Source organism: Cetorhinus maximus, chromosome 18, assembly GCF_964194155.1.
Source record: "Cetorhinus maximus chromosome 18, sCetMax3.hap1.1, whole genome shotgun sequence".
Classification (NCBI taxonomy): domain Eukaryota; kingdom Metazoa; phylum Chordata; class Chondrichthyes; order Lamniformes; family Cetorhinidae; genus Cetorhinus; species Cetorhinus maximus.
In genome coordinates, this window is record NC_135896.1 from 497,179 (window position 1) to 513,313 (window position 16,135).

At 50.7% G+C, this 16,135-nt stretch overlaps 1 protein-coding gene across 1 annotated transcript in view; it reads left to right on the forward strand.

Annotated features, from left to right (window-relative positions):
- The first annotated feature begins 478 nt into the window (after window positions 1-478).
- mlh3 (mutL homolog 3 (E. coli)) overlaps window positions 479-16,135 on the forward strand; it is a 35,647-nt gene continuing 19,990 nt past the window's right edge. The window contains exons 1-4 of the mRNA XM_078563387.1: window positions 479-814; window positions 1,034-4,054; window positions 10,252-10,341; window positions 10,950-11,029. Of these exons, the coding sequence (XP_078419513.1) occupies window positions 535-814; window positions 1,034-4,054; window positions 10,252-10,341; window positions 10,950-11,029 (3,471 nt within the window). The 5' untranslated portion in view covers window positions 479-534. The remainder of the gene's footprint in view (window positions 815-1,033; window positions 4,055-10,251; window positions 10,342-10,949; window positions 11,030-16,135) is intronic.

Sequence of the window (16,135 nt, forward strand, 5' to 3'; positions counted from 1 at the left end):
CCCTGCTCTGGGGGGGGGTATTTAATTGCCCCTGCTCTGGGGGGGGTATTTAATTGCCCCTGCTCTGGGGGGGGTATTTAATTGCCCCTGCTCTGGGGGGGTATTTAATTGCCCCTGCTCTGGGGGGGGTATTTAATTGCCCCTGCTCTGGGGGGGGGTATCTAATTGCCCCTGCTCTGGGGGGGGTATTTAATTGCCCCTGCTCTGGGGGGGGGGGTATCTAATTGCCCCTGCTCTGGGGGGGGGGGTATTTAATTGCCCCTGCTCTGGGGGGGGGTATTTAATTGCCCCTGCTCTGGGGGGGTATTTAATTGCCCCTGCTCTGGGGGGGGTATTTAATTGCCCCTGCTCTGGGGGGGGGTATTTAATTGCCCCTGCCCTGGGGGTTTGGTTTGCTGACTTCTGCACTAAGCGCAGGATCTCTGGAACTACATTTCCCAGAATTCCGCAGGCGGCGCACATGCGCAAGTTGGCCGCGCTGGGTCGGTTCTCTATAGTAACGCGGCCTGGCGGCGGCGGCGGGACTCGAGCCGGATGGAAGAGGAAGCGGGCGGAGTGAGTGGGACGCCTCCGCTGTCGCTGCCCCCGGGGAGGGTGCGGGTGTTGCCGGCGGCCGCTCAGGCCTGTCTGCGCTCCGGGGTGGCCGTGCCCTCGCTCGCTCACTGCCTGGAGGAGCTGCTGCTCAACAGCCTGGAGGCCGGGTGCGGCTGCGCAGCCGCGCGTGTGGACGCGCAGGCCGGGCGCGTGCAGGTGGCGGATAACGGAGCCGGCCTGGAGCGCGCGGCCCTGGAGCTGGCGGGCACGCGCTACCACAGTGGGGGAGGGGGAGATGGTGGGGGAGGGGCAGGGAGAGATTATGGGGGAGGGGCAGATGGTGGGGGAGGGGCAGATGGTGGGGGAGATGGTGGGGGAGGGGCAGGAGGTGGGGGAGATGGTGGGGGAGGGGCAGGAGGTGGGGGAGATGGTGGGGGAGGGGCAGGAGGTGGGGGAGATGGTGGGGGAGGGGCAGGAGGTGGGGGTGGGGGAGGGGCAGGAGGTGGGGGAGGGACAGGTCCAGGTCACGGTCACATTCCTGGGCCTGGGGGTCGTGGTGAGGCTCTGGCCAGCATCGCTCACCTGTCAGGTTTGCTGGAGATAGTGAGCAGGCCACAGGGCTCTAGCCGGACCTGGGTGAAATTATTCCACAATGGGCAAGCCAGGCCGGTGTATGAGGCCGAGATGGGGAGGCCGAGTCCCGGTACCACCGTCACCGTCTGCAATCTCTTCTACCAGCTGCCAGTGAGGCGGCGCCGTCTTGGCCGGCCCCTGGAGTGGGAGCAGATCCGCTGCCGGGTCCAGGCTTTGAGCCTCTTGCACCCGGGCGTCTCGTTCACCGTGCGGGACGAGGCCTCTGCCACGGCTGGAGGCTCGCTGGTGGTGAGGCTGCCCAAAGCCAGCAGCCTGCAGGTCCGCTTCGCCCAGATCCATGGCCCGCAGAAGGCAGCGGCACTGGGTCGCATCCAACACACGAGTGGCGGCTTCCAGCTGAGTGGTTTCATCAGCCGCCAGGGCCATCACAGCAAAGCCCAGCGACTTGTGTTTGTCAGCAGACGGCTGGTGCTGAAGACCCGCATCCACAAGGAGCTGGACTCGCTGCTCAGGCGGCACAGCCTAATCTGTCGGCCCGAACCTGGCACCGGACCCCGGGGAGGTCCTGACCTTCACCCTGTCTATATCATCAACATTGACTGCGACCGTAGTCAGTATGATGCCTGCTGGGAGACAAACCGCACCCTGCTGGAGTTCACTGCCTGGAACCTGCTGCTGGGTTGCTTGGAGGAGGGAGTCCGAGCCTTTTTGCTACAGGAACAGTTGCTGGTGGAGTCCATAGAGGAGCAGGGATCTTCCCAGCTGGCTGTTGTTCACTCGGACTTCAGTTACTCACACGGACGGGTAGCAGTAGTGTCCAAGTCTGTGCACCGGCAGACAGAGATTCCAGAGACTCCCGGGCTGGAGGCAGACTCTGAACCCTGTGTTGCTGTCTGTCAGAGTGAAGATCCAACCTTGTACTCTCGACAGTGTGGCATACCCAACTTAGAATCCCCAAGGCACAACCTTTGTTTTGCTGGTAAGGATTCAGCAGCATATGGAAGGTCTCTATTGAAAGAGGAGGAAAGCATTTCCCTCAGGGACCTGTGTACCTCTGCCAGCCCTGAGGCAAAACCAACAGAGCAGTCACAGCCTGGCACAACTATTTGCCAACGCACAGCTGTCTATGAGATTGGGACCTTGTCAGTCACTGAGAGTTCATCACAAGAGCGGGAGCTGACAGGCATGGAGGAGCATGCAGAGGCAGGGAAACAGCTGGGAGAGTCGCAGGGGGAGCAGGTTGGAGCATCGCAGGGAGAGCAGGAGGGGGAGCAGGTGGGGGAGCTGCGAGAAAAGCAGACAGGAGAAGGGGAGTTGCAGAGGGAGGGAGTGGAGGAGCTGTGTGGGGAAAAGGGAGTTATGGTGGAGGTGCGCAGGGACGGGAAGCTGTTGGGAGAACAGAGAGTGGAACTGGGTATCACGGGTCTCATAACCCACATTGTCCCCAGGAAAATGATAGATGCAGACACTGAAAGTGGAAACTCTTCAGACTGGGCCCACATCTGCCGCCCTGGCCCAGTGAGTGCTTGGGCGGTTCTTAATGAGATGACAAGAAAGGGAGATGGACAGCTCATGCCTGATGAAAGAACACTCTCAAATGTAGCTAGGAAACATAGGATAGATATGCCCCAAGAGCCTGTGACTGACTGTCGGAGAATTCGGGAGACTTATCGGTGTCATCATCACTCTGGGAACTCTGCTGAATCGGTGACACTATCTCAGAAGATGATTTTACCGAAATATCTCACTAGTTCTGAGTACAGAAATCCTGCCAGTTGTGAACCTGTCTGTTGTCAGGCTAGATTCCACAGGAAACTGAGCATGTCTCTAATAACTGGTTCGCTGGATGTATTTAGGAGAAACTATGGGAAGATAAGTGATGATCAAAATGGAGGAGGCTCTTCTCAAGGCAGTGTTGGTGATCCAGCCATGAGGCCATCAGTAGATAATGTGACAATAACTAAGGGCGCTGAGAGTTTTTACCAGAGCCCAGATGTAAAATATGCTGATTCTACAACTAATTACCACAGTGAGAGTTTACGGTGTGACCAGTGTGATTGTAGTGGTCTTTTAAAGAGTTTGTATTCTGATGGAACTTGCCCAGCAGTTGAATGTGTGGCTAAAGCACGGGCCGACCTGATTGAACTGCCTGGTTATTCACAAATCAAGGAAACCTTTCCAGTTGCCAAGGAGCCTCCAAGAACCCTGGCTGCAAAGTTGTCCAGGTTAAAGGATCTTAAAGGACAGCCTACTGAAGAGAAGAGTGGAGAGTCCAAAGCAGGGAGTTCCACAGACCCATGCCAACCCTGCCAGAGTTACAAGGATCTTATGCAGCAAGAACAAGAGTGTGCAAAATCGATATTTCCAGAGCCAATGTGCTCAACAGCTCAGGTGATCACCGAAAACGTTTCCCTTCGAGAGAGGGTGGTGAATGAGGAATGTCAGGCAAATAGGAGCAGTACACCAATTGAACATGTCCAATGCATGAATAACAGGGGAGCTTGTTCAGTTCACTTGCCTTGGCCTGCAATTGATGAAAGGACTGGAAAAGGAACAGATACTCAGTCTGATCAGCATGTTGGGGACCAACCTCAAAGTTACAGAACAAGTGATGCAAACTTGAACCCATCTACGGAAGATTCTGTGGCCACATGGAAAGTTCCAGAACTTGTTTATGTTCAAACTAAACCAATACATACTGGAGAATTACCAGGAAGTTGTACGGAGACCTGTAAAGGTCAAAGTGACACATTGAAAAGTTTTGTTTCAGACTGGCTGCAATACTTTGATGGCTCTCTCGGAAGGATGGTGTATGTAAACAGCATGACTGGACTAAGTAGCTATGAAGTTCCACCAGATGCCCAAACACAGGCTGCCTGTATAAAGGACTTCACAACAATGGCAGTTAATGTTCTCACTAAGACTGGTGAGTTTTTGAAGAAATGTAGAGGCATCACTTCACATCCCTCAAAAGTACCTCCCTATCCCCAGCCCCACCAACAATTAAACTGGGTCCTGTTAATAGGCTACTAGTGAGATTTCCACCCCAGTTCTGCCAAAATCTAGCATGATAAATTTCTCTCAGGCCATAGGGCCCTCTTGAGCCTGCTTCACCATTCAATAAAACCATAGCTGATTTTCAACCTTGACTACACTTTCCTACTGATCCCCATATCCCTTCATTGCTTTTGAGTCCAAAAGTCTATTGACCTCAACCTTGAATAAATTCAATGACTAGCTGAAAACCTGACTTGGTAAGTCACTAAATGGCCCTGATATTCTGCACTGTATTCCATAATAGCCCTATTATAAACAGTTTTCTTCCAACTCACCCATATCTGCTAACTTCATTGCTGTACCTCACCCCTCGTATTCTGTTTCCTGTTCATATCCTTGGATAATCCCCTTTATCCTCACTATCTCTTGTGGTCTTTCTGTACCCCTCGTCACTTTCTTGTTTCAGTTGACACTTGGGTCCCTCTCTTCTCCTCTCATTAGTTCCATTATCCATCTCTGGAAAAATCTCTCAAGCTCATTGAATTCGTCTGTTATGCTGGGAATTAGTAGATGAAAAATAATAATCCATTTAGTTTGCGTTCTATTAAACTACTAGTTAGGTGATATGACAATGGAGCTCATTGATCAATTGCAGCAATCAGTCTCTATTACTTAGTGTGCAACAGACCCCCTGACATGAACTGAGGAAAATCCCTAGTGGTGGAGAGTTTTGGGCTCATCAGTGCTCATCCCTAATTCCCCTTGAGAAGATGGTGGTGAGCCACTTTTTTGAGGTGGCTCACCAGACCTTTCCAGTTAAGAGTCAAACATCTTACTTTGGGCCTGGAGTCACATATCAGCTAGACTGGGCAGGGAAGGCAGATTACCTTTTGTAAAGGACATTTTGAACCAGATGGGTTTTTACTTCAATCTTTTTGTTTGATGGTTGCCATTATGGATACTAGCTCTTTATTCTAAGGTTTATTTAATTAATTCAATTGATTGAATCTAAATTCCTTAGCTACTGTGGTAGGATTTTAGATCAATACTCCAGGCTGCTGCATTACCAATATAAAAACAGAAAATGCTGGAAATATGCAGCAGGTCTGGCCGCATCTGTGGAGAGAGAAGCAGAGTTAATATACCAGATTGATCGCCTTTCATCAGAACTCTGGATTACTAGTCCAGTAACATAGCCATGATGCCTCTGTCCTGCCAAATTCGCTCACTAGAATGTTGACCTGGAGCAGTGAAGCGAGGGAACTCACCAATGGTCTCAAAGAAAGAGTGATCTTGTGACATCTGGTGTGGTTTTCCCCTCACCTGTCAGCATTTTAAATCTGGCACCAAGTCAAGGGGATGTCTGGGCGTGCAGCAAGCAGATAAGGAACCAATCACATTTGAGTATTCACACAAAGCAAAACAAGAAGTTAAATGTACAATCCTGCTGAGCACCCAGCTTCCCCTCCTGACCCCTGTCAGCTGATATTGTAAACGGTTCTTTGTCTCCCATAGTTGACTCTCCTCTAAATCTTCTGTAATCTGCCCTCTCATCAAAAAAACCAACCCTTGATACTACCATCCTATCTCCAAACTCTCTTTCCTCTCCAAAGTCCTTGAACATGTTGCCTCCCAAATCAGTCCCATCTTCACTAGAACGCCATGTTTGAATCCCTCCAATCAAGTTTCCCCAGCCACAGTACCACAAAGATTCTTATCAAAATCACAAATTACAGTCCTGTGTGACTGTGACAAAGGTAAACCTTCCCTCCTTGTCCTTCTCGACCTGTCTGCAGCCTTTGACATGGTTGAACAAAGCATCCTCCTCCAAAGCCTCTCAGTTGTTGTCCAACTGAGTGGGACCTGCTCTCACCTGATTCCATTCTTACCTGCTAATCATAGCCGTAGTATCACTTTCAATGGCTTCTCTTCCTGCTCCTACACTGTTACCTCTGGTGTCCCCCAAGGATCAATCCTTGGCCCCATCCTATTTCTCATCCATATGCTGTCCCTCGGCAACATCGTCTGATGGTACAATTTTGGCTCTCACACGTACACTGACGACACCCAGCTCTACCTCACCACCACCTCTCTCGGCTCCTCCATAGTTGCTAAATTATCAGATTGCTTATCCAACATCCAGTATTGGATCAGCAAAAATTTACTCCAACTAAATATTGGGAAGACTGAAGCCATTGTTTTCAGAGCCTGTTTCAAACTCCAATCCCTAGCTATTGACTCCATCTCCTCCCTGGACTGAGATTAAGTCAGATTGTTCGCAAACTTGGTGTCACATTTGACTCTGAGATGAGCTTCTGACCTCATATTCATGCTATCACTAAGCCCTCTTATTGCCTCTGTAACATCACCCGACTTCAAACCTCTCTCAGCTCATCTGCTGCTGAAATCCTCCCAATGTCTTCTTTACTTACTCATAGACATTTACAGCACAGAAGGAGGCCATTCAGCCTCTCATATCCGCACCGGTCAGCAAAGATCTGACTACATTAATCCCATTTTCCAGCGCTTGGCTCATAGCCCTGGAGGCTTTGGCAACGTAAGTGAATATCTAAATATTTTTTAAATGTTATGGGAGTTTCTGACTCAACCACCCTTTCAGGCAGTGAGTTCCAGACTCCCACCACCCTCTGGGTGAGAAAAATTCTCCTCAACTCCTCTCTTATCCTTCTACCTCTTACCTTAAATCTATGCCCCCTGGTTATTGACACCTCTACTAATGGAAAAGTGCCTTCCTATCCACCCTATTTATGCCCCTCATAATCTTATACACCTCTATCAGGTCCCCTCTCGACCTTTGCTGCTCCAAGGAAAACAACCCCAACCTATCCAATCTTCTAGACTCGACTATTCCAATGCACTTCTGCCGGCCTCCCACATTCTATCTTCTGTAAACTTGAGGTCTGCTGCCCATGTCTTAACTCGCACCAAGTCCCGTTCTCCTTTCAGCCCTATGCTTGCTGACCTTCATTGGCTCCTGATCAAGAAATATCTTGACATTAAAATTTTCATCTTTATTTTTAAATTCTTCCATGGCCTTGCCACTCCTATCTCTGTGATCTTCTCTGGCCCTGCAACCCTACCTTGTGCTCTTCCAATGCTGGACTCCTGTGCATCTCAAATTTTAATTGCACCATCATTGGTGGACATGCATCCAGTTGCCTAGGCCCCAGACTCTGGAATTCCCTCCCTACACCTCCACCTCTCAACCTAGCTTTCCTCTTTTAAGACTCTCTTGAAGATTTGTCACACAACTGTCCTAATCATCAGTGACCAGTTCTGGAAAAATCCACATAACAAAGACCTTGTCATTCGCCTCAGCCAGAATCACCTACAATTTCAGGATAATCCTGGAAGTTTAACAATCCTCGACTCTTCCTCTCAATTTTTTTTATTTGTGTGGTTGGGGAAGAAATCATAGTTCAAAGTCGAGGTTAACAATCCATTCAGCAGCTTCAGCTGTACCGTGTGAATGGTTGTGATGCCACCAAGAATGGATCTCCTGGTGGGAATTCAATATGCGGGGGTAGTCTAACTTGGATGGCCACAGTTACAATCTGAGCTGTTCCTCTAGTTCCACTTGAGAAGCAGATGGCCACATCTTCCCTGGCCCGTCCTCAAGTGGTTGACCCTTGCACCCTAACTTCTGACAGCAAGTTCAAGGAGTTCATGGATTTCTTTATACTGAAGATACAACCGCCTGTACAGCTGTGTCTCATTTCTTATTTGACCTCTATTTCTAATGTCTCCCTGGTTCTTGCCTGCTCGAATTCCACATCTTCAGCTTTTATACTATATCTCCTATCTCCCTGCTTCAAACTTATCCGTGAGATACCATAAGCACTCTATTGTTCCGCAAACCACTCGGCTCCTAATTACTCCCATTGCTGTCCTTATGAAACATAGAATAATGGACACCTCACTTGGTCTCAGAACTTTAAAAGCCATCATTATCACCACTCTTGAGAAAAACTCTTAACATATTTCTCTTTAATTATAAATAAAAACAGAAAATGCTGGAAAAGTTCAGCAGGCCTGGCAGCATCTGTGGAGAGAGAAGTAGAATTAATGCTTCTAGTCCGAATGACTCTTCTTCAGAGTTAATTATCACCTCATCTGCAAAACTCCCTTTCCTCTCTGAGCCCTTGATTGTGTTATTGTCTCTGAACGTTTAGCCAGTCTCTTGCTCAACAAATCCATCCAGTCAGGACTCCAAATCCATCCAGTCAGGACTCCAAATCCATCCAGTCAGGATTCCCTCCACCTAACAGTTTTTTAGGGCCATCCTTGCCAACGTTTGAATGACAATTTCTGTAACCCTCAGCCCCCCACCCTACCCCACCTCATCCCATCCCACCTCACCTCACCCCATCCAATCCCATCCTCCCATCCCACCCTACTTCACCCCATCCACCCATCCCATTTCCCACCCACCCTCACCCCACCCCACTTCCCACCCACCCTCACCCCACTTCCCACCCACCCTCACCTTACCCCACCACCCTCACCCCACCTCACCCACCCTACCTCACCCACCCTACCTCACCCCATCTGCCCATCCCACCCTGCCCTGCCTCATCCCATCCACCCATCCCATACCATCCCACCCCACCTCACCTCACCCCCCCATCCACCCATCCCACCTCATCTCACTCCATCACACCCCACCCCATCCATCCCATCCCACCTGATCCCATCCCACCTCACCTCACCCCACCTCACCCCATCCAATCCCATCCCATCCCACCCCACTTTACCCCACCCCAACTCACCTCACCCCACCTCACCCCACTTCACCCCATCCACCCATCCCACTTCCTACCCACCCTCACCCCACCCCACTTCCCACCCAACCTCACCCTACCCCCTCACCCCACCTCGCCCTCACCCCACCCCACTTCCCACTTCGCCCTCACCCCGCCCCACTTCCCACCCACCCTCACCCTACCCCACTTCCCACCCACCCTCACCCTACCCCACTTCCCACCCACCCCACTTCCCACCCTACCCCACCACCCTCACCCCACCTCGCCCTCACCCCGCCCCACTTCATCCCATCCACCCATCCCATCCCACACCATCCCACCCCACCTCACCTCACCCCCCCATCCACCCATCCCACCACACCTCACTCCATCCCACCCAACCTCACCCCATCCCATCCCATTCCACTTCTCACCCACCCTGACCCCAGCCCACCACCCTCACCCCACACCCTCTCACCCCAACCCCCAGCCCAACCCACCTCACCCCCCCCCCACCCCAGCCCACCTCTCCCCCCCAACCCAGCTCACCTCTCCCCACCCTACCTCAGCACTCACCTGCCCTCACCCCACCCCACCTCACCCGCCCTCACCTCACCCGCCCCCACCCCAGGTTTTTCATGAATTAGCCACATTTGTCATCATGGTCACACCAGCTTCCTCCAACATGGATACTCCGTTGTCCAGCTCTGCAAGACAGCCTTTATGTTGTTTCTACTTATTTGATCACACCAGTATATTGTAGCTTCTCTTCACTCCCCCATGTTGTTACTTCTGGAGTCTGCCAAGGATCCATCTGAGGCCAGTGGTAGTCCCGTATCCTAACTGAGATCAGTGACTGAGAGCAAGGTGCTGCAAGCTGGGGGGTTGCCAGTCAGGCCCCATGGTGCTTTAACAAAAACAAAAATAACTGGAAAAACTCAGCAGGTCTGACAGCATCTGTGGAGTGGAAGACAGAGTTAACGCTTCGAGTCCAAATGACTCTTCCTCAGAGCTTCATCAGATGAAGAGTCATAAGGACTCGAAACATTAACTCTCTCTTCCACTCCACTGATGCAGTCAGACCTGCTGAGTTTTTCCAGCTATTTTTGTTTTTGTTTCAGATTTCCAGCATCCGCAGTATTTTGCTTTTACCCGTGGTGCTTTAATTGGGTTAGTTCTGGTGATGATTTGAGTATATTCAATCATCAGAGCTAGGAAAGGAAGATAACTAATTCATCTATCATTCTGCTGATTTCCACACAAATATACAGCTTCCCCCACAGCCTGTTCAAATAAAGGTTCTGTCTGATTAGTTTCTAGCTGTGTACACGGAGTGTAAACTGGCTCTTTGCTTTTTCTACAGGCTCTCAGTACCAGTGTTACCCATTCCACAGCCATAGCCTAATCCCTTTCCTGCCTCGGCCACGTGAAGAGAGACAGAAGGACAGAGCCGGTGAGGGGATCAGTGATAGAGATCAAGTTGGTTTGACATGATTCCAAGTGGGACAGTTAGGGATGGCATTGGTACATAACAACTTCAGCTTTGTCTGATCAACTTCAAACTATGGGACTCCTCACCTTCATTCTACAAGCTCTAGGCATTTAAAATCTAAGCCTAATACTAACTAATCATTAATGCATTACTTAATCGCTGCTTAATAAGGTGGAGTCCAGCACCATGAACTTGGAGATTCTTTGCAGTGCTTTGTCACTCAGAGTGCAACTATACCTCCAGTATCAGCCTGTGATTAGTCATTGAGAGAAAGGAATCGGAGATGAGGAGGTAGAGCTTCGAGAGAGAACTGCGAAAGTGCTCTCTGATCCACGGATGATGGAATCGGCTGCTACTCCCACTCTTCTTTCTCATCCCCTGGGCCTCCATAGATCCATGATCCCACCCTTCGAGTCATTGCCCATCTCAACACTTGTTCAACATGAACTTAGAGGTTCTGACCAACTTTCCCCCACATTAAGATCAGGATACTCCAAACTATTAGTGAGGTACCTCCCACATTACGAATATGCTGATGGTGACTGTGTGGGTTTATTCTCGTTGGACAGGTGCCCAGTTGGGATCATGCGATTCACTGCGTTCACTGCTTCAAGAGTGGATGAATCCAGTCTTTCTCCGCCCTCCAGAGGTAGGATCTGCCACCTATGGACTGTTTGCTGCATTATCTGAAATCACACCAGGTCCTGTTCACCCATAACCTCTGTGCTGGCTGGTGTACATTGGCTGTCACTCCAGAATTGCCTCAATTTTAAAATACTCATCATCATTTTCAAATCCTTCCATGTCCTATCTCTGCAAACATCTATACAGTTAGGTCAGGTACAGGGTTAGCGAATGGTTGGGTCAGGTACGGGGGATAGTGAATGGATGGGTCAGGTACGGGGGATAGTGAATGGATGGGTCAGGTACGGGGGATAGTGAATGGTTGGGTCAGGTACGGGGGATAGTGAATGGTTGGGTCAGGTACAGGGTTAGTGAATGGATGGGTCAGGTACGGGGGATAGTGAATGGTTGGGTCAGGTACAGGGTTAGTGAATGGATGGGTCAGGTACAGGGTTAGCGAATGGTTGGGTCAGGTACGGGGGATAGTGAATGGTTGGGTCAGGTACAGGGTTAGTGAATGGATGGGTCAGGTACGCGGGGGATAGTGAATGGTTGGGTCAGGTACGGGGGATAGTGAATGGTTGGGTCAGGTACGCGGGGGATAGTGAATGGTCAGCTCAGGTACAGGGTTAGTGAATGGATGGGTCAGGTACGGGGGGTAGTGAATGGTTGGGTCAGGTACGGGGGGTAGTGAATGGTTGGGTCAGGTACGGGGGATAGTGAATGGTTGGGTCAGGTACAGGGTTAGTGAATGGATGGGTCAGGTACGCGGGGGATAGTGAATGGTTGGGTCAGGTACGGGGGATAGTGAATGGTCAGGTCAGGTACGGGGGGGATAGTGAATGGTCGGGTCAAGTACGGGGGATAGTGAACGGTGGGTCAGGTACTGGGGGTAGTGAATGGTTGGTCAGGTACGGGGGGGATAGTGAATGGTCAGGTCAGGTACGGTGGGTAGTGAATGGTTGGGTCAGGTACTGGGGGTAGTGAATGGTTGGGTCAGGAACGGGGGGGATAGTGAATGGTCAGGTCAGGTACGGGGGGTAGTGAATGGTCGGGTCAGGTACGGGGGATAGTGAATGGTGGGTCAGGTACGGGGGGTAGTGAATGGTGGGTCAGGTATTGGGGGTAGTGAATGGTCAGGTCAGGAACGGGGGTTAGTGAATGGTGGGTCAGGTATGGGGGAGATAGTGAATGGTCGAGTCAGGTACGGGGGATAGTGAATGGTTGGGTCAGGTTTGGGGGGTAGTGAATGGTTGGGTCAGGTACGGGGGATAGTGAATGGTTGGGTCAGGTACGGGGGGGATAGTGAATGGTTGGGTCAGGTTTGGGGGGTAGTGAATGGTTGGGTCAGGTACGGGGGATAGTGAATGGTCGGGTCAGGTATGGGGTATAGTGAATGGTGGTTCAGGTATGGGGGAGATAGTGAATGGTGGGTCAGGTATTGGGTTAGTGAATGGTCGGGTCACGTACGGGGGATAGTGAAAGGTCAGGTACGGGGGATAGTGAATGGTCAGGTCAGGTATTGGGGGGTAGTGAATGGTGGGTCAGGTATTGGGGGTAGTGAATGGTGGGTCAGGTATTGGGGGTAGTGAATGGTCAGGTCAGGAACGGGGGATAGTGAATGGTCAGGTCAGGTACGGGGGGGATAGTGAATGGTCAGGTCAGGTACAGGGGGATAGTGAATGGTCAGGTCAGGTACGGGGGGTAGTGAATGGATGGGTCAGGTACGGGGGATAGTGAATGGTTGGGTCAGTTACACGGGGGATAGTGAATGGTTGGGTCAGGTACGGGGGATAGTGAATGGTCAGGTCAGGTTTGTGGGGTAGTGAATGGTCAGCTCAGGTACGGGGGATAGTGAATGGTTGAGTCAGGTACGGTGGGTAGTGAATGGTTGGGTCAGGTACGGGGGGGGATAGTGAATGGTCAGGTCAGGTACGGGGGGGGATAGTGAATGGTCAGGTGAGGTATGGGGGGGATAGTGAATGGTCGGGTCAGGTACGGGGTATAGTGAATGGTGGGTCAGGTACGGGGGATAGTGAAAGGTCAGGTACGGGGGATAGTGAATGGTTGGGTCAGGTACGGGGGATAGTGAATGGTCAGGTCAGGTACGGGGGATAGTGAACGGTGGGTCAGGTACGGGGGATAGTGAATGGTTGGGTCAGGTGCGGGGGGTAGTGAATGGTTGGGTCAGGTAGTGGGTTAGTGAATGGCTCGGTCAGGTAGTGGGGGTAGTGAATGGTTGGGTCAGGTATTGAGTTAGTGAATGGCTCGGACAGGTGCAGGGATGGTGAATGGTTGGGTCAGGTATGGGGGTAGTTTTCTAAAAATTCATACAAGGGATGTGGGTTTCGCTGGCTAGGCCAGCATTTATTATCCATCCCTAATTGCCCTTGAGAAGGTGGTGGTGAGCTGCCTTCTTGAACCACTGCAGTCCATGTGATGTAGGTACACCCACAGTGCTGTTAGAGAGGGAGTTCCAGGGTTCTGACCCAGTGACAATGAAGGAACGGCCAATATCTTTCCAAGTCAGGATGGTGAGTGGCTTGGAGGTGTTCCCATGTATCTGCTGCCCTTGTCCTTCTAGTAGTCGTGGGTTTGGAAGATGCTGTCTAAGGAGCCTTGGTGAGTTTCTGCAGTGTATCTTGTCGATGGTACACACTGCTGTCACTGTGTGTCGGTGGTGGAGGGAGTTGATGTTTATGGATGTGGTGCCAATCGACTGAGCTGCTTTGTCCTGGATCGTGTCCAGCTTCTTGAATGTTGGAGCTGTATACATCCAGGCAAGTGAAGAGTGTTCCCTGACACTCCTGACTTGTGCCTTGTAGATGGTGGATAGGCTTTGGGGAGTTGGGGTGAGTTACCCACCACAGGATTCCTAGCCTCTGGCCCTCTCTTGTAACTCTTTTGAGTCAAAACAAAAATAAACTAAATTAACAAATCAAGGGACAAATTAAAAGGCAGCCCCTTTAAGGAAAACTGCAAAAACAGCCACGGTATTTACATGGCTAATGCAGTTCAGTTTCTGGTCAATGGTAACCCCTGGGATGTTGATAGTGGGGGATTCAATGATGGTAATGCCATTGAATGTCAAGGGGCGATGGTTAGATCCTCTCTTGCTGGAGATGGTCATTGCCTGGCATTTGTATAGCGAGAATGTTACATGCGGCTTGTCAGACCAAGCCTGGATATTGTCTGGATCTTGCTGTGTTTGGACATGGACTGCTTCAGTACCCAAGAAGTCATGAATGGTGCTGAACACTGTGTAATCATCAGCGAACATCTTCACCTTTGAACTTATGATGGAAAAAGGTAATTGATGAAGCAGCTGAAGATGGCTGGGCCGAGGACACTACCCTGAGGAACTCCTGCAGTGATGTCCTGGAGCTGAGATGACTGATCTCCTACAACCACCACCATCTTCTTTTGTGCTAGATAGAACTCCAACCAGCAGAGTTTTCCCCCTGATTCCCATTGACTCCAGTTTTGCAAAGCTTCTTGATGCCACACTCGGTTAAATGCGGCCTTGGTGTCAAGGGCAGTCACTCTCCCCTCACCTCAGGAGTTCAGCTCTTTTGTCCATGTTTGAACCAAGGCTGTAATGAGGTCAGGAGCTGAGTGGCCTTGGCTGAACCCAAACTGGGTGTCAGCAAGCAGGTTATTGCTAAGCAAGTGCCACTTGATAGCACTGTTGATGACCCCTTCCATTACTTTACTGATGATTGAGAGCAGACTGATGGGGTGGAAATTGGCTGGGGTGGGTTTGTCCTGCTTTTGGTGTACAGAACATTCCTGGGCAATTTTCCACATAGCTGGGTAGATGCCAGTTTTGTAGCCGAATTGGAACAGCCTGGCTAGGGACACAACAAGTTCTGGAGCACAAGTCTTCAATATTGTTGTGGGAATATTTTCAGGGCCCATAGCCTTTGCAGTATCCAGTGCCTTTAGCCGTTTCATGATATCACATGGAGTGAATCTAATTGGCTGAAGACTGGCATCTGTGATGCTGGGGACGTCTGGAGGAGGCCGAGATGGATAATCCACTCGGCATTTCTGGCTGAAGATTGTTGCAAATGCTTCAGCCTTATCTTTTGCACTGATGTGCTGGGCTCCTCCATCATTGAGGATTGGGATATTTGTGGAGCCTCCTCCTCCAGTGAATTGTTTAATTGTTCATCACCATTCACGACCGGATGTGGCAGGTCTGCAGAGCTTAGATCTGATCCATTAGTTGTGGAATCACTTAGCTCTGTCTATCATTGGCTGCTTATGCTGTTTGGCACACAAGTCCTATGTTGTAGCTTCACTAGGATGACACCTCATTGTTAGGTATGCCTGGTGCTGCTCCTAGCATGCCCTCCTGCATTCTCCATTGAACCCAGGTTAATCCCCTGGTTTAGTGGTAATGGTAGAGTTTTTTTTGTCCATTCACAGGATGTGGGCTTCACTGGCTGGGCCAGTATTTTTTGCCCATGCCTAGTTGCCCTTGAGAAGGTGGTGGTGAGCTGCCTTCTGGAACCGCTGCAGTCCATGTGGTGTAGGTAGACCTACAGTGCTGTTAGGAAGGGAGTTCCAGAATTTTGACCCAGTGAGGGATATGCTAGGCCATGAGGTCACATATTGTGGTAGAGTACAATTCCGCTGTTGCTGATGGCCCACAGCGCCTCATGGTTGCCAAGTCTTGAGTTGTTAGATCTGTTCAAAATCTATCCCGCTTAGTGTGGTGGTAGTGCCACACAGCACAATGGAGGGTATCCTCAATGTGAAGACGGGACTTCATCACCACAAGGACTGTGCGGTGGTCACTCCGACCGACACTATCATGGACAGATGCATTAGGTTGGTGAGGATGAGGTCAAGTATGTTTTTCCCTCTTGTTGGTCCCCTCACCACCTGCCACAGACCCAGTTTAGCAGCTATGTCATTTAGGACTCGGCCAGCTCGGTCTGTGGTGGTGCTTCCGAGCCATCTCAGTGATGGACATTGAAGTCCCCCACCCAGAGTACATTCTGCACCCTTGTTACGTCCAGTGCTTCCTCCAAGTGGTGATCAACATGGAGGAGCACTGATTCATCAGCTGAGGCGGTGCAATACGTGGTAATCAGCAGGAGGTTTCTTTGCCTATGTTTGACCT